Here is a 23,399-nt window from a genome sequence, read left to right as displayed (position 1 = left end):
CAATAACTTATCAATCCACAAACCTCCACCCGCACCCTCAGGTCTTCAAACAGTTTGCTCCTCCAGGTCCCCAATACCAGGCTCCGCACCATGGGGGACCGAGCCTTCTGCTTGGCTGTGCCGCACTTGTGGAACAGCCTTCCTAGCCAGCTAAGGGCAGTACAGAGCCTGTAGAACAGCCTTCCTAGCCAGCTAAGGGCAGTACAGAGCCTGTAGAACAGCCTTCCTAGCCAGCTAAGGGCAGTACAGAGCCTGTGGAACAGCCTTCCTAGCCAGCTAAGGGCAGTACAGAGCCTGTGGAACAGCCTTCCTAGCCAGCTAAGGGCAGTACAGAGCCTGTAGAACAGCCTTCCTAGCCAGCTAAAGGCAGTACAGAGCCTGTGGAACAGCCTTCCTAGCCAGCTAAGGGCAGTACAGAGCCTGTAGAACAGCCTTCCTAGCCAGCTAAGGGCAGTACAGAGCCTGTGGAACAGCCTTCCTAGCCAGCTAAGGGCAGTACAGAGCCTGTAGAACAGCCTTCCTAGCCAGCTAAAGGCAGTACAGAGCCTGTGGAACAGCCTTCCTAGCCAGCTAAGGGCAGTACAGAGCCTGTAGAACAGCCTTCCTAGCCAGCTAAGGGCAGTACAGAGCCTGTGGAACAGCCTTCCTAGCCAGCTAAGGGCAGTACGGAGCCTGGACTCTTTTAAGACGGGCCTAAGACGGGTCTTTTTCTTCAAAAAGACCTTTGACTGTTGAACCTGTGTTCATTCTTGTTCGTTCTATGTTTTTAACTTATTATGTTTTTAGGTTGTTTTTGTTTTTAACTAATTATGTTTTAGGCTTTTTTTCTTTTTTTTTTACTCTGTAGCACTCTGAGATTCTTTTGAATGAAAAGTGCAAATACAATTGAAATGTATTATTATTTATTATTAACCCTGTGAACGTGTTATGTGATCGAAGCGTTTCCATCTTAGCGAGCGCAGCGTGTGTTGCCTTGCGTCTGACTAGAATCTGCAATACAGTTGATTATCACCTACTTCCAATTCCAAACATGCTTACTCAGCGTAGTCTTGCAAACATTACATACAGCCGACAGACATTGTGAGACATCGGTTCTCACTGCACAAAATTGGGAATTCGAACACATTCGCACCCCACCTGAACTCGCTAGGTCTGTCGTCGGAGACGGAAACTGTGATCAGGTGTCTCGTCGGAGACGTGATCACAGTTTATCAGAGTGGCAGTTCTGTGAAGGAAGCTGTTCTGTAGCCTGCTGGTACGGGTCCTGAGGATCCTGTACTTCCTGAGTCTCTCAGATAAGTCTCTCTTACTTGGAACTCTGCAATGACAATCAAGTTGAATCTAATCTAAGCACATCCTTAGCTATCAGACGCACTCGCTGACCTTTCGTGATTTGAACTCCATGAGGAGGTCGAGACGCCGTCTATCAGAAAGACGCTTGTTACATGCTGTCTACCTTTGACTGCATGGCCTTGTAACATCTTTTATAGGCTTTGTGATTTCGGTTGGCTCGCTGTCGTCATCGTCTCTATAAGCAAAGTAATGGCAGATTTCAATTGTGCTGACCTTTTTATCAATAAGCTGGGGACGGCTAGCATCCACACTTGCGGAGGCTTCCATCCTTCTCAACACCATGACAACCATGTTCATTTCTATTAAATATTTGTTGTCTCTCTCGCTCTCTCTCTGAGACATTCAGAAGAAGAAGAAGAAAAACACTACTACTCCCACTGTTTTCACCTAACCCAAATGTTTCCTGTTATTATTTGTGCTTTGCCTTTGAGGCTAAGCCCTGCTTGGAGCTGTAGGCCTGTTGATGGAGGTGATTCTCTCTCTCTCTCCCCCCCCCTCTCTCCCTACCTCTCTCCCTACCTCTATATCTATTCTTATCATTTTACTTTAATTTTGTAATCTGTTTACTATTCTCCTATCGATGTATTTTATGTTACGCTGTATGTAAAGCACTTTGAATTGCCCCTGTTGTGTGAAATGTGCTCTACAAATAAACTTGCCTTGCCTCTCCCAGCCACACACACCCACCATGCATGCAGAGCACCTGGCAGATGGCACTAACCCCCCGTGAGCATATAGGCAAATTAGACTTAGATGATAGATAATATATTATAATAGATAATATTCTGCACAGATCAACGTAAATATTGCATCAGGCATTTCTGGTAAAAAATAATAATAAAAAGATAAAAGTTCAAAACAGGGCATTGTGATACTTTTGTAGAACCGATACGCTGTAAACACTAGAAGCTAGCTCTCCTCTCGGTTCATAGCGCTCTCTCTCTCCTTCCCTACCTTTTTTTCAGTTTCTCACTCCTACCTCATCTCACCCTCTCCATGTCTCTCTCATTTTCTCACTCAATCTCCCCACTCCCTCCTCTGCTCTCAGCAGCGTCTCCAGTAATGCCTTCAGCATCACCTCAGTTCTTGGGACACTGGACTCCCTTCCCCACTGTCACATTCAAATACACAGAATGCTCAACTTTGTAACCAAGACCCAGTAGTTCAAAACCTTTAATCCCTATCTGATCAGATCAGATTTGGATTTTGGGTAGTTCAAAACCAAAACATTGGGATTAGGATCACTTTGATATCCGATCAGATCAGGAAATCAAATCCAAGCTTTAATCTGGATCAAATCTTCAAAATGGGTAGTTGAAACCGACAACACAGGATTGGGATCAGTTTGAGTCCATCATGAATGAATGAATGAATGAATGAATGAATGAATGGTCTTTATTGTCATTGCTATAGTACAGGTACCAAACAACGACATTTGGGAGGGGGGGCTCCCCTGGTGCTAGGAAAGAAAAAAAAAGAAAAAAGAAAAGAAAAGAAAAAAAGGAAGGGAAAGGAGCTGGTTTACATAAATAAAGGCTATGTACACTATCCACTATACTATACTGTACAGGTAAGACGACTAGGGTTGTCATATAGCAACTAGGGTTGTCATTGCATCATCTGTCATCACCTTTCAAAAGTAATTGCGGACAATAGCATCTTGCATTGCAAAATGCCTCTTCAGTACTCCATTATGATTTGATGTCCTTTATGTATTTAAACATATAATTAGACATTATAGATGTCTCTGCAATGTAGTCTCTTGTCTTCCTTGTATTATTTTTCATATCCACTAGATAGAGAGATTGGTAGGATTAAAGCACTGATATTCAGGATCGAGTAATCTTGAAAAGTCTGAATCTGGATCAGGGTGATCCTATCCTGAATTGCTTTGAAATACTGGGACAAAATCTGGACGAGTTGTCTGATCCTGGAACACCAAAAAATGGGATTTCAAAATCTGATCGGATCTGATTGAGATTAAAAGTTTTGAACTACTGGGCCCAGGAGACTGAGACTTAACAAATCATGAAGAGTATTGATTTAGTTCTTGCAAGAAGGAGCGATTGTCCAGCCAATAAAAATAGGGTCTCAGTACAATCAAATCAAATCAAATCAAGTTTTATTTGTATAGCGCATTTCTTACAAGATGCAACTCAATGCGCTTCACATGATGAACATTCTCAGTCAATCAGTCAATCAATCAATCAATACTGACAGAGCCGCAAGCAGGCAAAAGTAAAAACCTGTACACTATGTAGCCAGGAAAACTCCCTTGCAGCCCTCTACTCATAGAGCGACTACTAGCCAGTTTGCCTACCAGCACCCAGCGGTGGGCCCCCACACCCCCCCACAATGGCTCAACAGGGTGGTCCCTGTTAACTAAATGTATAGGTTTACAACATCACGTGAGCAGTTTGTCCTGGGGGCCGTAGTCAGTTCAACTGTTGGTCAAAGCTGTCACAGAGAGAGGAGAAGCAGCAGGTCCCCCAGCTCCTAAACCTTCTGCTTATCAGTAATCAGAGTTCCTACAAGTTTCAACAAGTCACATTTAAGACCTTTTTAGACCTTTTTTAGACCTCTTTGAATAGAATTTTAGACCTAGTCGCAGCACCATATGATAGCTTTTTGTCATCCTCGAGGTGATGAAATTAGGGATTTCTCTGCCATACAGACAAAAAAGGAAGCGACGTGGCATTTTTTGGGTTCCAGCTTGATTCATTTCCGCGTAAATAGATGTGGTCGGACTGATTTCCTCGCAGGATCTCATTTTTAAGACCTAGCACCTCATTTTTAGACCGAATAACTGGAATTTGCGCCCTTTTAAGGCCTTATAAATTGGATTGCTAGATTGTAGCCTTTAAGACTTTTTAAGACCAGCGCGGGAACCCTGAGTAATGGTAAAACCTCTGTCTATCACATGAGAGTATGGTGCCTTCCATTCTTGCCATTCATACAGTCTTAAGTAATCATTGTCACATTGTTATTGTATTGAAGACATTTTTCCCACACCCACCCACCCAGCCTCTTCTCTCGCTACCAGCAGTAGCACCTCAAGTTACGCTACTTGTACTGCTAATTGTATCCTGTCTTATTTGTCACTTGTGTCTTGTACTTGGCACTTTTTTTTATCTTGACTTATCTATATGCCTATTGCCTTGTTGTCTTGTGCTGCAATGCCAAGACACAGAAGCCTAAGAGTTGTACTCTCTTTGTGTAATGTGACATGACAATACAACTTGAACATTGTGCCAGCTGAACTCCACTGTCCTGTGGAGGCTGGAGCCTACCGTAGCCTGTCCCGCCTGTCCCCCCCCTCCCTCCCTCCCTCCCTTCCCTCGACTCCTTCACAGTCTCTCCTCCCGTACTTCCCCCACGGAGCCTGGCTCCACTAACAGGCTGCTTCCTGGCGGGATGTTGCCTCCTGTGTTCTCTTGTGTTCTGTCGGCTTCCATTCCATCACTGACCAGCGGGGGGCAGGGTGGTGGATATGGGTGCTCTGAGAGAGAGTCTCTCTCTCACTCTCTCTCTCTCTCTCTCTCTCTCTCTCTCTCTCTCTCTCTCTCTCTCTCTCTCTCTCTGTCTGTCTGTCTGTCTGTCTGTCTGTCTGTCTGTCTGTCTGTCTGTCTGTCTGTCTGTCTGTCTGTCTGTCTGTCTGTCTGTCTGTCTGTCTGTCTGTCTGTCTCTCTCTCTCTCTCTCTCTCTGTCTCTCTCTCTCTCTCTCTGTCTCTGTCTCTGTCTCTGTCTCTGTCTCTGTCTCTGTCTCTCTCTCTCTCTCTCTCTCTCTCTCTCTCTCTGTCTCTCTCTCTCTCTCTCTCTCTCTCTCTGTCTCTCTCTCTCTCTCTCTCTCTCTCTCATCACATCACATTCAGAAGAAGAAGAAAAACAACCATGTTCATTTCTATTAAATGTTACTACACCCACTGTTAGGGAACAGGGTGGTGGAATATGGGTGCTCTGAGCTCTCTCTCCCCCTCCCTCCCTCCTTCTACTACTCTACTCTACTACTACTCCCACTGTTTTCACCTAAATGTGTGCAGAGCACTGTTTCCTGTTATTTGTGCTTTGCCTTTGAGGCAGAGCCCTGCTTGGAGCTGTAGGCTTGTCGATGGACGTGAGTGATGCTCAAAAAGAAAAGAGAGATGAACTGCTGAAGATAAATGGATGAGGAGGTGGGAGTGGATGGATCAATATTACGATAAGACCGTATCTTTCGGATGTAATGTATGCACTATGTAATGTAGTGTTTGTGGGTGCAGGTGGTGGGCTGGTTGGGTGAGCTACTCCAAATGATTGAATGTGAAACTCGTGGATCTCATGTTTTTGGAGGAGGTGTAATGGTCACAACAGGGTTCCCACATCTTCTGAAACATCAAATTCAAGCACCTTTCAAGACTCAACTCCCTCAAATTCAAGGACCCAACACGGCATAGTTTGAGACAGATCTAGATGAGAATTTATATAATAGGAACTATCCGCTCACAGACAACAATTAAAAAGAGAGGCTTGAATGTGTGAACACTAGATGGTCTCTTGCCTTCTCGACCACAGCACAGCAAAACAATATATTGTGAAATATGTGTAAAGTTAAGCAATACAGAGACTTATTTACTAGTTGACGAGCAAGAGAGAGGCGGGAATTCAAGCACTTTCAATGACCCCCCAAAAAACCTTGATTTTTTCCTCACAAATTCACAAACTTTCAAGGATTTCAAGGACCCGCGAGAACCCTGTCACAGGGTCTATGGTATTTACGGGGTGTTTGAAAGCTGTACCTTGCTCTTTTAATAATAATAATAATATTAATAATAACTTAAATTCATATAGCGCCTTTCACAGACCCAAGGTCGCTTTACAAGGGAAAGGGACAAACAGAACAGAGCCAGAGAGACAAACACACAAAACAAGAAACAGTGAAACAGCTTCTACAGGCTGAATGCGATGGTGAATAGGTGGGTTTTAAGGGCAGCTTTGAATAATGTCCAGGGTTGGAGAGTCACGGATATCCTTGGGTAGAGAGTTCCAGAGGAACTCCTCTTTTGTCTTTTGTATTATGGGGTGTATTGTGGGGGGGGTTGGGGTGTATTACGGGGAGTTTTGGGGTGTATTACGGGGAGTTTGGGGGAGAGTTGTACCTTGCGTTAGTAGCTGCAGCGTCCTCACTTCCTCCCTGACGCGGAGCTGCAGGACCTGCTGCAGGATGTACTGCCTCTGGGCCTCCTGCATGATGCCCATCCTCTCCAACTTCCTGTCCGTCAATCTCATCAGGGCGCGGCCTGGACACACAGACACACACACACACACACACACAGACAGAGACAGACAGAGACACAGACGCACAGACAGAGACAGAGACAGACACAGACAAAGAGACAGACACAGACACAGACAGAGACAGAGACAGAGACAGAGACAGACACAGAGACAGAGACAGACACAGACACAGAGACAGAGAGAGACAGACACAGACACAGAGACAGAGAGACAGACACAGACACAGAGACAGACACAGACAGACACACAGACACACATTTAATATCTTTATTTGCGTTCACATTTTACAATAAACTTCTTGAACACAAACAGTATTAGTTGCACCAGCATAGGACACTCGATAATTCAAGCTTTACAATCTGTCTATGGGTACAGGTAGCAGCGTCTCCTCCATATGTGGCGGCTGCCAATTATTGCAGATATTGAGCAGAATTTTGCCACGGCCTTTGTCAAAGCGAGTTTTCCAAGCACTGGTTGCATCTTCTACATTAACGATGGCAGTTACAACGGGTGTGCGTGTGGGTAGATGTTAATAAAAAGTTATTTAGGTTTAGATGTCGAAAAAACTCTCAAACAACTTTCACGAGCTGTGCGGCAACCGGCCCGCTCCCCAGCTGCTGCTGCGCGCGCGCACACACACACACACACACACACACACACACACACACACAGACACACACACACACACACACACACAGACACAGGCAGACACACACACACACACACACACATTTGAATACTTTATTTGGTTCCACAAATTATATTATACAAACAGGGAATCAAATATTTCGGGGCACACACACACACACACACACACACACACACACACACAGACACACAGAGTTACCCCCTGCTTATCATCTTACAGACTGCCCCCCCAAAAAAAAACACCATAAGAAATAAGAAACCATAAGGGAAAGGGGAGAGAAGGATGAGGTCATTACAATGTTCTGTACAGAACAACACTGACTCCTCTATAGAAAAGGTGAAATGAAAATTGAAAAACTGTACAAACTGGAATCACCATTCGTCTTTCTGTACCTCACAGTGGCACTGCTACAGCAGAGCAGAGCAAAAACATCCATGACATAATGGCGGAGAGTGAAAGAGAGCCCATTCTTTCCATTTCCATGTTTTGTATCAACACATAAAGCCGCCAAGGTGACTCTGTGCTCTTCCGAAGGAGAACACTTTCAGTCACTGTGCTTCAACCTCTTAACGTCATATTGATAAGCTAGCAGCTTCCATTGAGTCAAACAAGAGTGGAAACCTGATAGCACTCTTCACCATTTCTTTTGCATAACACACTTTTCTACATTTCTCTTCATCTTCTGAATCCCATAGGATATCCCCTTCATTTTTTGGACCCTGGTTTCCCAAATCCTTTAATCTAATCTCCGTCAATAATAATTCCTAAAATGGAATTTTTGGCCGGTGATAAAATTTTTTTTTTAAAGCTGAGGAAGTACAATCTAATTAATAACGCTCATTATAAAGCCCTTTGTAGAGAGCAGGATTGTGAGGAGATAAAAAATAATTCAGAGTGATTACTATGCATTAGCCAGACCCCTGTAGACCCCTCTCTCCTTTCCTGTAATGACTCGGGTGGATGGGGGGAGAAATGCAAGGCTCCTGATTGGCTCACAGCCCGTTAACTTCTCCCGGTTTATGGTCTCCCAGCGGGGGGGCTACAGTGGTCTGACTGGTCACATGGCTCTCTCCTCCTCCTATCCCCTCGCAACAGAATGACTATCGTCGGGTCATTAAAGCCTGGCTAGTGGCTACAGATCAGGATGTACTTTAGCAAAAAAGTCCACGTGTCATGTACACGTTGCCAGGGGCGACAAGGCCACCGCCCCCCCCCCCCCCCCCCCCCTTGTCCTAGCCCCCAGTCCCTACCGGACTTCTGTTCTCGTCTAGGACGTGACTCTAGACGAGTGACTTTCATCCTAAGGGTACCCCAGGGTGCACTCTGGGTAGTGTAGTTCCCTCCAGCACAGGACTGCGTAGTTCAGCCTGGCACAATGACCAGCACTCTCCCCGCATGAGACAGCCCTGTCGAACCGTCAGTTCATATCTGTCCACTTATGACAGGGGGGTGAGGTGCTGCCGAGCCCCTACTTGACTGGAGAGGTGTTCATCCCCTCGTCACCATCTCCCACACCTGCCTGTGAGAGCTCCGGATCCCTCTGTTGTCTCCCTGCCAATGTCCTTACAGCTGACGGGGCCGAGCTGGGCTCGTCCCTGTGGGTGACTTCAAGTGGATAGGCCCCGTCAGCATTACAGTGAAGCTCGCGTTCGCTATACAGAACGTGGTGGTTGTGGGGCTGTGAGGATAAAGGACCGCAGCCAGAGATGGAGTACCCTGGTGGGGCCCCCAAGCACCGTAGTCAATGGGCGGTTGGTCTCCGAGGAGAGTGAATATGTGACGGCAGCAGCTGGTGAAAGGGGGGACCAAGTCGGCCGCGTTCGGACTTTTATTCCAAAGAAATGTAACTCACTGAAAACTATTGCGTTGCGATATTACCATCGCCTTTTTCAGTAAAACAATGCTTGTTGAATCAATGCTCTTTTAAATGGGTCACCACCCACGAATGAGCTTAACATTTCCGGTACCACTTTATTGACATTTTTTCCACAATAAAAGTCTGAACATTTTGGTCGGTTTGCCGACTTGTTGCCCCGTTCACTAGCTGCCGGCAGGTGAGTCTCACTGTCAGGAGCTGTGAGGCGGAGGAGGTGGAGGCAGGTGAGTCTCACTGTCAGGAGCTGTGAGGCGGAGGATTATTCTAATAGCAGTTAATAGCAGTTCATATGAGGTAGTCCCTGGAGCTCTGTGGGAATTAGCTAGAGATGATGCTAGTCCAAAGATCCTAATCGGTTGTAGCAAAAAAGGCCCATGTGTGTCGTGATGGTGAGATATGAATGAATGGTCTTTATTGTCATTGCTACAGTACAGGTACCAAACAACGAAATTTAGGAGGGGTGGCTCCCCTGGTGTTAGGAAAGCAAAAAAAAAAAAAAAAAAAAACAAGAAGGGAAGGAGCTGGTTTACATAAATAAAGGCTATGTACACTATCCACTATACTATACTGTACAGATAAACGACTAGGGTTGTCATATCGAGGGCCGAAGAACATAACCTCCTATCTGAAAAATTCACTTTTTTGGTTATATCTGCGCGAGCAACTTTTGACATAAACGTGACACCCTCCTCTCCTCCCTCTCTCCTCCCTCTCCTCTCCCCCCCCTCTCCTCCCTCTCTCCTCCCTCTCCTCCCTCCCTCTCCTCCCTCTCTCCCCCCTCTCCCCTCTCTCCTCCCTCCTCCCCCCTCCATGGGACCTCTGCAGATAGGAGGTTATGTTCTTCGGCCCTCGATATTGCACAATAGTGTTATTGCACATTTATTTAAAGTGTCACAGTTTGCAGGCTTGAAATGTACATGTTTGTGCCTCAGCACTACACCTGATTTTTTCAGTCCAGCAGCTGCCATCAATCCGTCCAGACTGTCCAGGGCCCAGAACCTAGGTCTTTGCTGTGTTCAGGGCCTGGACGGCCCTGTGGTAGAAGCTGTGCTTCAGTCTGTTTGTCCTTGCGGCCATGGTCCTGAACCGCCTTTTCGAGGGCAGCCGGGTAAAGTGTTCGTACCCGGCAGATACAGCCCCCCTGCTTAAGTAATGCGACAGTGAAGCGTTTTGCTTTTCTTTTGGCTCTACACTCCAATTTGTATTTGATAAATCAATGATATGAGGTTAAGGTAGAGATGCTCATGTTTTATTTGATGGTATGTTTACATATTGGTTTCACTATTCAGAAATGTTTACAACATTTTAAGCATACTATTTCAGGGTACCCAAAAGTAATGAAACAATTGATCAAATAGTCCAAATTAAGCACTCATTTTAAGTATTTGGTGGACAATCCTTTGCATGCAATAACTGCCTAACCCCACCAGACACTGGGGATATTCTCTGGTGATGTTCTGCCAGGCCTGTACAGCAGCTATCTTCAGTTGTTGTTTGTTTTGAGGTCAAATCTTAATCATCAGGAAATGGAATTTATAAGTGGATAAGTGGATTTAAATCTGTTCTATTGGATTTAAATCTGAAGATTGATTTGGCCAGTCAAGAGCTTTCCACTTTTGGTTAATCTTAGCTATAGTCGTTTCATTTAATTTGTTTTAGCCAGCTCCCTTAAGTAGTTAAAGAAATCTTCATTTATTGTTGTATAAGCAGGAAAGCTTATTGGTCTCAATGAGGTTACCAGCCAAAAGACAGAGGCTTCACTGCAAGCAGTGTTGCCAGATTGGGCGCATTCCCGCCCAATTGGTCTACTTACGATCACACTGGGTGGCTTTTAGACTGTGGTTAGGCTGGAAAACAATCCCATCTGGCAACACTGACTCCAAGGTGAAAATCACTAGTTATGCTCAGGGACAAGGATGGTCAGGTTACAGTTAGCTAAAAAAGTACCTCAAAAGCCTATCCCAAAGTATCGTGGACAGATAAGACACATCATATACCAGAGTTATTGAAAGCAGAAAGGTTTGGGGGGAAAAAAAAGGATCTGCCCAAAGTTTGACAGCACTCCACCTCATCTGTGACGCATGGTGGAGGGTGTGCTAGGTTGGAGCATGTATGATTGCCACTAGAACTGGCTAACTTGTCTGAATTGATTATGTAACTGCTGACGGCAGCAGCGGAATGTATTCTAAAGTGTACAGCAGCATCTTGTCAGCTCCAGTAATTTAATTGCACCGGCGCAGCCCAGAGATGGCCTGTGGATGCGTGACCTTTCAGTGCATTGTGGCTGAACTACGGGCCCGAGTTCTCTCCAAAACCGCACATTATAGAGGAGAGATTTCTCTTTCATGAACAAAAATCAGGAAGAAGAGGAGACTGTTGCACAGTATGTAGCAGTTTTGAGGAGACTCAGAAATATTGTGATTTCGAGGTGCATCTGAAAGGCGCACGGGGAACAGATTTGTTCCTGGATTAAAGAGTGAAGCTACTGTTGTGTAATAGATTGAGTAAAACTTATAAAGCACAAAGAGCTTAAATCAATTGTCTCCAAAGAGGCCTTTTATTAAGCAAAGTCACATGAGCGCAGAGAGAAAATAGCAGACAAAAAGCCCCCAACATTGGGCGGGACTCATATCTATAGTACTGTCCTTGGTCATGAGGTCACTATTCTTGGGAACCAATCATATCATACAAATCTGTGATTGTGGATGGGCCCTGTCCAAGTTATGGGCCCTGTCCATAGTCAGAATTATTCACTGCGCCACAGATCTTGGCCCATTCCTTACAGGAAGGAAATGGGCCTTCCTTGAGTGCTAGATTCGCCAAACTGTAGAGAGACTTCAATTTCTCAGTATAAAATGATATAAAACTACAACACTACCCAGAAAGGGCTATGGACGGAGGAGGCTCTCCCAGAAAGGGCTATGGACGGAGGAGGCTCTCCCAGAAAGGGCTATGGACGGAGGAGGCTCTCCCGTTTCACACAGCAGTGGAAATCGGCATGTCGGTGGAGACAGTCGCTGGAGAAGCGCAACAGCTAAGCTGAGGCACCGTCAACATAAACAAAGTGACTCTGTCCTCTCCTAAGACTCTCCTAAGACAAAACATGAAAGGAAGAGATGTGGGGAAGCAAAAATCATACAGTTACAGATGATAACTGCCGGTACTGTCTCTCTGTTCTCTAGTGTCTATATATATAAAAAACTGAGACTGCCAATGGCCCCTGGCCTGAGCTAGATTACTCTTCCTGCTACGACTGGTGAATTGATGATTCACTTGCTTAGTCAAATGTATTGATTGTGTAAGTCGCTTTGGAATAAGGCGTCTGCTAAACGCCAAAAATGTAAATGTAAAATGTAAACAAAGACCAAGATTTCCATAACGGTGGGAAGAAAGAGGCCCACATAGGGTGAATGTGTAAGAGTTAGAAAAATAAAATAAAATAAAAAACTGAAAGAAAGGGAAAGAAAGACAGAGATTAAAGAAGGAACATTCAAGCGGCACGGTATAGAAAAAAACTAGAAGGGAGCATCACTTGGAGGCACATGAGTGTACAGAGTGATGAAACAGACACAGATACAGATAATGAACTGTCATTGCGTATTATCACTCAAAAAGACGAATTAACACACGTGCGTTACACCAGAGATTTAAGGTAAGAAAGATGGAAATGGAACTAGACACTGAGGCTGTTCTGTCTTTGATTTCACTGGAAAAATACGAAGGGGCTTTGACATACATTCCATTACAGCCTACAGACATCATACTGAAAACATTATACTCGAGAGGCAGGAGGAGTAATTAATGCATGTGAAAGTGAGACTGAACAATCAGTCAGCTGAATTACCGTTGTATGTGGTGAGAGCGGATGCACCACCACTATTGACTATGATTTTGTCTTGAGGCAATGTGTGTACACTGTCCATTGTGATAGTCATGTGTAATGTGTGTATGTTTTTTCCATCTGTACCGACAACAAATTCCACCGACCTTGGTCGTGTGGTCATTAAACGATTCATTCATTTCATTCATTCATTCAGACATTCATCCATCCATCCATTCATTCATCCATTCGTTCATTCATTCATCCATTCGTTCATGCATTCATTCATTCATTCATTCATACTTTTTGGAAGAGAATGGTTCAGGTCAATAAAGCTGAAACGGCAGGAAATAAAGACTGTTGAAATATGTAAATATGTGTTACACTCGAGACTGTTTGACAGAAACATTGTAGTAGTGCGAAAGAGCTAGGCACAAGGGAATTGAAGCAAAAGTGACGCTTAAACCAAATCACACACCCAGGTTTTGTCAGCCACGCGTTGTACCGTACGCCATATGACCTAAAGTAGAGGTTGAGCTGACACGCCTTACGGCCAAACTCCACCTACTGCGTTGCGTCACCTCGCCATCGGCGTTGCGTCAACTTCCCGTTGTCCAAGCTCCACCTGGGCATTGCGTCACCGTCAACGTTCTAGCTGCTCCACCGTCATTTGTCGCATATAAAAATATATATTTTTCCACCTCAAGTATCAGACGTTCGTCATCCATTTTTGCAGCTGACTCGCGTTAATAGCAATTCGCAATAGCTGCGACTACGAGCTATAGAGTAGTTGGCTACAAGCATTTTCAATCTGCTATTATCTCTATTAGTGGATTAACCGCTGTGGTGATTTAACCAGTCAAAGACCCAGTCAAAGACCCAGTCAAAGACCCAGGAAATCATCGTGGACTTCAGGAGGAAAAAATCTGAGGTCCAGCCCCTGCTCGTCGATGGAGGGAGCGTGGAGAGAGTCTCAACCCTCCGATTCCTGGGGGTGCACATACAGGATGACCTGTCCTGGAAGACCAACACAGCAGCCATCATCAAGAAGGCACAACAGCGGCTCTACTTCCTGAGAGTCCTCAGGAAAAACCACATCAGCCAGGACATGCTTGTGACCTTCTACCGCGGCGCAGTGGAGAGCATCCTCACCTACTGCATCTGCGTGTGGTTCTCCAGCTGCACAGCCGCAGAGAGGAATGCGCTACAGAGAGTCGTGAGATCGGCCCAGAAGATCACCGGCGCCCCCCTCCCCTCTCTGGAAGAGCTGTACAACACACGCTGCCTCAGGAAGGCCTCCAAGATCTCCAGAGACCCATCCCACCCTGGGAACGAACACTTTGCTCGGCTGCCCTCGGACAGGCGGTTCAGGACCATGTTCGCAAGGACAAACAGACTGAAGCTCAGCTTCTACCCCAGGGCCATTCAGGCCCTGAACACAGCAAAGACCTAGGTTCTAGGCCCTGGACAATCTAGACATTTGATGGCAGCTACTAGATTGAAATCAAGTGCAATACTGAAACACAACTGTGAACATTTCAAAGCTGCAAACTGCGACACTTTAAATGAATGTGCAATAACACTATGTGCAATATGACAACCCTCGGGTAGGTTCAGAGATAGGAAATGTTAGAATAGGTATAGCATAGCATAGAGTACAGCACAGTGTTTATTTGGATAGTATAGTATAGTGGACAGTGTACATAGCCTTTTTTTATGTAAACCAGCTCTTTTCCCTTCTTGTTTTTAGTTTTCTTTCCTAGCACCAGGGGAGCCCCCCCTCCCAAATTTCGTTGTTTGGTACCTGTACTATATCAATGACAATAAAGACCATTCATTCATTCATTCATTCATCATTCATAACAGCTGATAAAAATACATCAAGTAGACTACAAACAGAGCAAAACAAGAAAGCAACACCAGAAAACAACCAATAGGCTATACAATTATAACCAACAACCAATGTGACAGCTCCTGGTGAAATGTGCAACTAGAAGGCAACGTAATTTTTCAGTTTTAAACTACAGATTGTAAGCTTTCAAATGATGTGTCATACATTGAAATCGGAGAAAATTTGAAAACGACAGGCGTATTTGAATGTTGGTGCACCTCAAACACTGAATGGGAGAAAAGTGATTCTAAACGCGGCCACAGCTACGAACGCTGCTAACAGCTAGCGGCTAACAAAATACATCTCTACGAAGGTCTCAACTGTATTTTAATAACATGACAACATGCTGGGAGAACATCGACATGCTAAAAACACATAACTACACATAACTAGATGAACACACAGTTCTTGCTTTTGAACACGAGCTAAAACGAAAGTATGTTTACAAGTCAACCCTCCCTTACCGGTAGCCTCTGGCAAACGAGAATAGTGAATCCAATACACAAATTATAAGTGTTTAGTGATCGTTAAACTGTTGTTTATTATATCGAGTTTAAAACTTGAAAGTTGGTGTTATGAAAAAACCCGAAAACGAGATATTGTTGACACAATAAGTTTCACTTCTTCTCCCCTTCGAGTGAGAGTGTTGTTTGCAAGTTCACCAGTCAATATACAATTGATCTCATTGTGACGCATGTGTCCGCCGTCAAAAATCAAACTTTTTTGGGGGGGAATTTTTACTTTTGACGCAGCCATCGGACGCAATGCAACGCTGACGCAACGCAGCAAGTGGAGCACCTTTCATTGATTACAATGCATTTGATCCCAATTCCGGACGCAACGCACATTTGACGCAACGCTCGATGGCCATTCATCAGAGCAACGCATCCGGGTACTTTCCCCTCCCGTAATGTCCACGCCCCTTTTTGGACGATAGAATGAAGAACTCCAAATCCCTGATGACAGGGAGATGATGTATGACTGCTCTGATGAATCAACCCCTATGTCATAAATGTTCTCTATATAACGACGTCGATCATTGATCGGCAACGACACTATATAATAGTTTGCGTAACTGGCCATCGGATTTGGGCTCCTAATATCTAAAAAGCACTACGGTTTTCTTATTTTATCGGATTAAAGTAGCGAAGACCAGAAATTCCCATTGACCGCCAGTCAAACTTCTACACTTCTATCACCCAAAAAGGGGCGTGATCATTCAGATGACAGGGAGATGACGCGCAACTGCTCTGATGAATGGTGGAGCTTGGCCGCACAGAGCTCAGAGTGATATCGCCAATACAATACAGTACAGAATCAGGGTTGCCAGATGGGATTGACAATTTCCAGCCTAACCAGGCTAAAAAAACCTAAATCCTAGTCACGTTTGATTAAAACATTTATGAAATTGATGATTTACTGGCTTAGTGAAATGTATCGATTGTAAGTCACTTTGGCATAAGGCGTCTGCTAAATGCCAAAAAGTTGTATTGATTGATTGAATGTAGAAGAAAAAATATTTGACACATAAACTACTGACTATCTCTACACAGGACTTTTCTGTTACAGCCCTTTACTCTTTGGAATAGCCTCGGCTCCAGCCTTGTTCCAGAGGGCTATGGACCAAGTCCTCCTGGGGCTTCTGGGTAATGGGTCCTAACAACACATCGCACCAATCCTATCCTCCATCATGAATCCACTCAATGGACTTCTGTGCAAAGGCAAAGCCGTGGAGTTGGACTACTGCCTGTGAGTCAGCGTTCCAGTAAGCAAAGCAGTTACTCTTCTCACAAAGAGGTATTAACTCACTAGGACCCTAAGCAGGCCATCCGGCGTCTCTGTGACGCATCCCCCTACGGCAGGGTTCGGCAAGTAAGTTTGGCCTCGGGCCAATGTTTTTCTAAGCCACTGGATGGCAGGCCAGAACATAATCAAAGGCTAATTTAAGAAATTGAGTTGTGAGTAAGCTGTGAGTGTAGCAAGCAGGAGTGTGGAAACACGCCACACGGACCAGACGTTGACACGTAAGACACATCCAGAACCAGGAGGAGGCACGATTGGACACGTCACAGTATCCTCCTGACACGTGTGACACTACCTCCCTGCCTCGTCCCACTCCAGCTCGTATTCAAGGTCAACCAGAACAGGAGGAAGCTGGAGCGACTGTGATAACTGAGACATGCTCAGCACGTCACCACGGTGAGTTTTCACATGCTGGAGATACGCCAACATCAGTGACTAAGCGTTATCCGTCAAGGATCACCTGACCGTTATGAGGCCGTTGGGGCGGCTGTGGAGCAGGAGGTAGAGCTGCCGTCTAATGATCACAAGGTTGGCAGATCGGCGGTTCGAGCCCTCGCTGGCCACATGTCGAAGTGTCCTTGGGCAAGACACAGAACCCCAAATTGCTCCTGGTGAGCGGGCCGTCATTGGTGTGTGAATGTGTGTGTGTGAATGGGTGAATGAGAGGCCATTGTAAAGATGCTTTGGATAAAGGCGCTATATAAGTGCAGTCCATTTACCATTTACCAAAATAATAACACAAAGTTGCCTTAAAAGACACTGTTCTTTAGTTTAAAGATTAAACGAGTTAAAACTGCAGAGTTTTGTTCTTGACTGGCCATGTCAATCTTGAGATTTAAATCCAATTAAACATGCATTTATTCATGTCTCTATGGATTTTTTAAATGCACCACTCCAAAAGTCAGGATTTGAAATCAAACAATTACTATGCGGTTAAAGTACACATTTCTCATATTTTCTTTCAAAAAAATATTTTTTATTGGAGAATAGAAGCATATATAGCCTAAGTCAGGTATAAAAATAGACAAAATGTCAAATACAATGAATACAATTGACTTTTATTTATTTTTCTTCCCCTAAACACCCACACAGCCCAGACTCTCGAGTGAGAGACAACAAAAAAACAAAAACGCACAAAAACACAAATAGTAAATGAAATAAAATGAAACAGGGAGGGAAGTACAACAGAACAGATGCACAGGGTGCTCAACTCAAACACTAAACGCACTGAGAATCAATTGGGAACCAGAGAGGAAGTACAGACTTCTGATCTCAACTTTTGATGGTGTTTGTCTATTGGTTTCACCATTCAGAAACTAACAGTTTTTATGAATAGCCCCCCTAAAAAAAGTAATGAGACAATTGTTTTGTTCAGGTGAGTTCCATCACATAATTTGTGTAGTCATAAGATAGCTTTTATATTTACATTTTTGGCATTTAGCAGACGCCTTATTCCAAAGCGACTTACAATCAATACATTTGACTAAGCAAGTGAATCATCAATCCACCAGTCGTAGCAGGAAGTGTAATCTAGCTCAGGCCCGGGGCCAGTCTCCGTGATAGAAGGAACAAAAAAGATAGCTTTTAATGTCTGGGTATTGGCCTTGCGTTTGCCTTTGGAGTCTGCTATTGGTGTCTGTCAACATGAGGACCAAAGAGTGGTCAGTAAAAGCCATGACGAGGCTGAAATATCAGAGAAAATATCAGTCAAAAACCTTCAGCCTACCAAAATCAACAGTTTGGAACATCATTCAAAAGAAGAATTAAAAAATGGTGAGCTCAGCACTCGCAAACATGCTGGTAGGCCAAGGAAACATTTGGACGACCAAAGAATGTTCACCATAATTAAGAACATCCCTAAACCAGATCCCACAGATCAGCGACACTCTCCGGGAGGTAGTGTGAATACGTGTCAGACTCCCATCCGCAGAACACACATCACCAGCCAACCTAAATAAAAAGTGTTGTCATTCCTAAATGGCGAAACCCAATACATGACCAATAACCGACGTATTGTGTATCAAATCAAATTTGTAATTTATTTGTATAGCGCATTTCTCACGAGATGTGACTCAATGCGCTTCACATGTTGACAGAGCACGCAAGCAGGCAAGGAAAATTCCCTTGCAGCCCTCTACTCACAAATACCATCAAATAACAATGACAAACGCAACACTTACATTTTTATGTGACTATACGATTTGGTGAGGCTTCATTCTCATTTTATGTACCCAAATTGTGGAATGCACTGCCAGTTTACATTAGGGATGCAACCTCAGTAAATATGTTCAAGTCAAGACTAAAAACCCATCTTTTTAATATTGTCTTTAAATGACTAAATAATTAAATTATGATTATATAATGATTGGAGCACTTTGAGCTGCAACGTTTGCAGGAAAAGCGCTATACAAATAAAAACGTATTATTATTATATACCTTTGGCAAAATGTTTATCTCTGCACATGTTATGAGCCTCTTACTCACTATTTTGTCCAAGTGCAAGACTTTCAGAGGAGCAGAAATTCTGTTTTTACATACTTGTGATTTCCGCAAGTTTACTACTTTTAATTGTTTGATTGGGTGTGCGTGGACACTGAAGATGCATCAAGATGAGAGCAATTTTGAGACCTGCCAATTCGTGGCAATGGTGCCAACGCACGCCTCTCTTTCCTCTAGCAGCCAAGCGAAATACTTCTGAAAGGAGTCCAAACTGTCTCTCCACTGCAGTTCTGAGTCATTGACTCCACAATCCCACCAAGCCACAGCAGGGAATTTATCAAACCACAATTAATACACAGCGCAGTCTAGCATGGCCCGACAGAGAGAAGAAGATGACTGAGGAGAGAGAGGAGGAGAAGAGATAAGGAGAGAGGAGGATGAGAGTGGGAAGTACGAGGGGAAGTGAGAGGACAAAATGAGCAGAGGGGAGGTGTAGAGAAAGAGGAGACCTGAACCCAGCAGATTATCGTAGTGGATGTGCATATAGACTACTCACACCCAAGCAAGTTACACACTTTGGCCATACGTAGCCTCTCTCTGATTCTGCCTCAGCTAAGGTAACAGGGATTCCATTTCCATCTGAATATGTGTAATAATGTCCATCCCCCATGCCCTGTCTATGATGGGAACACTGCCAGACTACAAAGCTCTTTTCTTTACTTCATATCCTGTATCCACTTATCTTTGGCCAATTTACAGAGAAAATGATTTAAGGTATTTCAGCTTCAGTTGCACTCTCCCACTCCCAGTGGGTCTCTTGTGAAGCCAGTTGGCTGGCTGGGCTCTCGCTGTCCGCCTGTGTTCCCAAACCTGGGAATTCATAACTAGGACTAACTCCTTCTCACCCTCCTCCACCCAGCAACTGATTTCCTGTGAGAAAATGCCTATTCTCCCCCACTGGTACAAACATAATTGTACACATACAGTATTAAAGTGTGCATAGAGTATCAAGGCAAATCCATAAATGTACACAGAACAATAGTCATCTCTCCCTCCCTCCCTCTCCCTCTCCCTCTCCCTCCCTCCCTCCCTCCCTCCCTCCCTCCCTCCCTCCCTCCCTCCCTCCCTCCCTCCCTCCCTCCCTCCCTCCCTCTCTCTCTCTCTCTCTCTCTCTCTCTCTCTCTCTCTCTCTCTCTCTCTCTCTCTCTCTCTCTCTCTCTCTCTCTCTCTCTCTCTCTCTCTCTCTCTCTCTCTCTCTCTCTCTCTCTCTCTCTCTCTCTCTCTCTCTCTCTCTCTCTCTCTCTCTCTCTCCCTCCCTCTCTCGTCCCTGTGGGATCCGTCTCCTTTTGCATGTGAACCAAAAGCAAAGCTAATTATTGCTCCATGGTGCAGCGGAGGGTGAGGACAGGAGGACAAAAGCAGCAAATTAACCTCACAACTGAAAATGGCGACACTGAACCGTGATGTGTTTTAAGAGCTGGGCTGGGAGCTGCAGATAGGGGGGAATATTCTCCTCAGGCGGAACCTCCACACAAAAAACATTTCACACAACTTTAATGTTCCAAACAGAGGGTCCACGTGTGACACTTCATTATAACAGAACTGCGTTGTGAAACCCGAAAAGTCCCGCTTCTTCCCTGAGTTTTGTTAAATGTCTGTTCTTAACATAATAGCGTTTTTACAAATCTAAAAAAATAAATAAAAATAACTCAGGAAGCATTTTCAGGACTACCACACCTTTTATGGCCAACATTGCAAAGTCATGTCCTGCAATTAGTATCTGTCGCAAGCAATGGTCCATTGAGACTAGCCTCCATTAAAACGAGCCATTTTCAACTAGCCATTGAAAATGGTCCATTGAAACTAGGTGCTATCACTGTCATGGCGATATCAGCAACATGGAGAGAGAGAGAGAACAACGGTTATTTGCATGATCAAAGCAATTACACCTAATAAGAAACACATCCTTGTCAACACAACATCCGACAGCATATTATGATCAAGTGAAACTCAGCAACCAATTTGCACCTCCAGCTTTCCTCCTGTGACTCTGATGAATTGTTGTGAAGCCTTAAGATCTGACTCTGCACTCGTCGGTATAACACACATCACAAACTCTGACAGTGACAGCAACTCTCTCTCTCTCTCCCTGGGCGAACACTACACAACATAGCTTGTGAACGGGCCTGAGACTCTGAGATCCAATGAGATAGCTAGGCTGATGCTATTCCAGACAGTGAAGAAGACGGTAGTTATTATAAGGTGGATGTGGACCTCCTCTGTAATGACGCTATGCACAGCAGAAACACAATCGGCAGCACTCAGCATGAGGCTGATTCTAAAATCACAGAACATCTACAGTATCGGATCGCCCACCACTACCCGTGAACAATCACTGTGCCACTTGTGACATCACTAAGGCCGTGTTCTTCTCTTTTTTTTTTTTAAAGCGCGGCCTTCAGTGCCTTTTTACCTACAACTCCATGGGGAAAGGAAAAAAGCTGACGTTTTTTTTTTTTAAAAAGCTTGAAAAAAGCGCAGCTGCCGCCGCCGCCTTTTTCAGTTGAATTTATTCAACTTTTCAGGAACTTGTGTGATGTCAAGCGCCTTTCTGACAGCTGACTTCCCTAGTAACCTACTTCCTAGCACCAAGATGGACAAAAACAATGTAGCACTACCAGTTGAACAACTCGTGATTGCTGTTTCACACAACACAGAGTTATGTATATGACATGAGTCACAAAAGGTACACCTACATACACATCAAAGAGTCTATCTGGGGACAGATCGGTAGATCTTGTTAACACACAAGTTAACATACTTGTTGAACAAGTAGACGATAGCGTTATACGTTATACAATGCATGAGAGCGGTTACAATGTATGACGGTTAGGATAGAATCCCGTTGTTAAGGTTACAGAATACTCGAGTGTAAGTCAAGTGAACACGGCCTATGGCTGCATTTCGTAATTCCTAGTTCAGATTGTTTGCCTATATCCACATTTTTGGAACGCCTGCTTAAATCTACTTTTTAAATGACCCATATCCGATACCTGTGCTTACATTTGTGTAACACTTGAAACAACCCGCATGCGTACATGAGGCTTTGGTTACCGGAAACAAAAGTAAACAGACAGCCGGCACTTGCAATGGACGCAACCGAGACAGAAATTATAATCCCTTTTATATATATTATAATATAAAGAGTCAGACATTGGTTTCCGAAGTATGTTTAGAGGTCCGCAAAATATTGTTACACATTTTAAGGCAGAGAAGAAAAAGGAGTTCACTTTTAGTAACAGCTGTTGAGTGAAACTAACGACAAACGTCGTCAAAATCCGTCGCATCTTCAATGACGTGCAAATGATAGAAAGATACATCCGTCCTGCCTGGTTAGATCACAGTCGAAATCCTATCAGATTTATTTCCACGTATGATTGAGGCCAGAATCGGATCTGAGAATACAAGATTCAATGCTTTTTTTACCGGTTCCACGTACATGTTACATATCCGTTCTGTGCCGCATTTGAGCAGAAAATACGGAATTGGGTCACTTCTACCTGGCAGTGTAAACGCAGCCTCAAGAATCAACGTGGTCGGGGCGCTTAGGTGGCGTAGCGGACTAAGCGTTGACCATGTAACCGCAGGGTTCCCGGTTCGATTCCGGCCGCGGACATATCCTGCATGTCATCCCTTCTCTCTCTCTCACCCATCCTTCCTGTCATATCTCTACTGTCTCTATCACAATAAGAAAATGAAAAAATATGAGTGGGACTGCCCCACTCAGAAAAAAATTACTTCGTTATCCTCCAGATAACTAGCCACTCCTGCTAACTCCCCATTATATCTGCACTTCATAGTCCACACACAGTGCTGCATCTGACTCCACTCAATCACTCACAATCAATAGCTGGCGTTCCACAGCGGGGCTTTACGACTTGTGTGCCAGTGCGTGCCAAGACCAATTGCTTTTCCACAGTCATTCCCGGGCTTTGGCAGGGCTTTCTCCAGGCCTATTCAATGTTTAAAAATCTGGCTTTTAAAGTTCTACCCCCCCCCCCCTTGTCATGATGTGGCTGAACGGGGCTCGGGGGGTGCGGTGGTTTAGAGCAAGGCCAGGGATATTATCCTTATCATCCAAGTGCTTTAGTTGGCATTACACTTGTCATAAAGTGGTTAAGTTACAAAAAACGTTTTTTGGGGGGAAACCAGAGGATCTGATGTGTTGCTTACTAGTGTCTTCATAGTTTGTCTTCACACTTTACAAACTGTAGAATGTTATCAAACTGGATGA

At 44.4% G+C, this 23,399-nt stretch overlaps 1 protein-coding gene across 1 annotated transcript in view; it reads right to left on the bottom strand.

Annotated features, from left to right (window-relative positions):
- Window positions 1-23,399, bottom strand: part of samd12 (sterile alpha motif domain containing 12) — a gene marked incomplete at its 5' end in the record, with an annotated part of 108,930 nt that overhangs the window by 58,131 nt on the left and 27,400 nt on the right. Inside the window, one exon of the mRNA XM_080526087.1 lies at window positions 6,489-6,629. Within this exon, the coding sequence (XP_080382213.1) occupies window positions 6,489-6,629 (141 nt within the window). The remainder of the gene's footprint in view (window positions 1-6,488; window positions 6,630-23,399) is intronic.

Source organism: Nansenia antarctica (genome assembly GCF_963989245.1).
Source record: "Nansenia antarctica genome assembly, chromosome: 3".
Lineage (NCBI taxonomy): Eukaryota > Metazoa > Chordata > Actinopteri > Argentiniformes > Microstomatidae > Nansenia > Nansenia antarctica.
The sequence above is the reverse complement of the archived record's forward strand: the minus strand, read 5'-3'. Positions and strand labels throughout refer to the sequence as shown.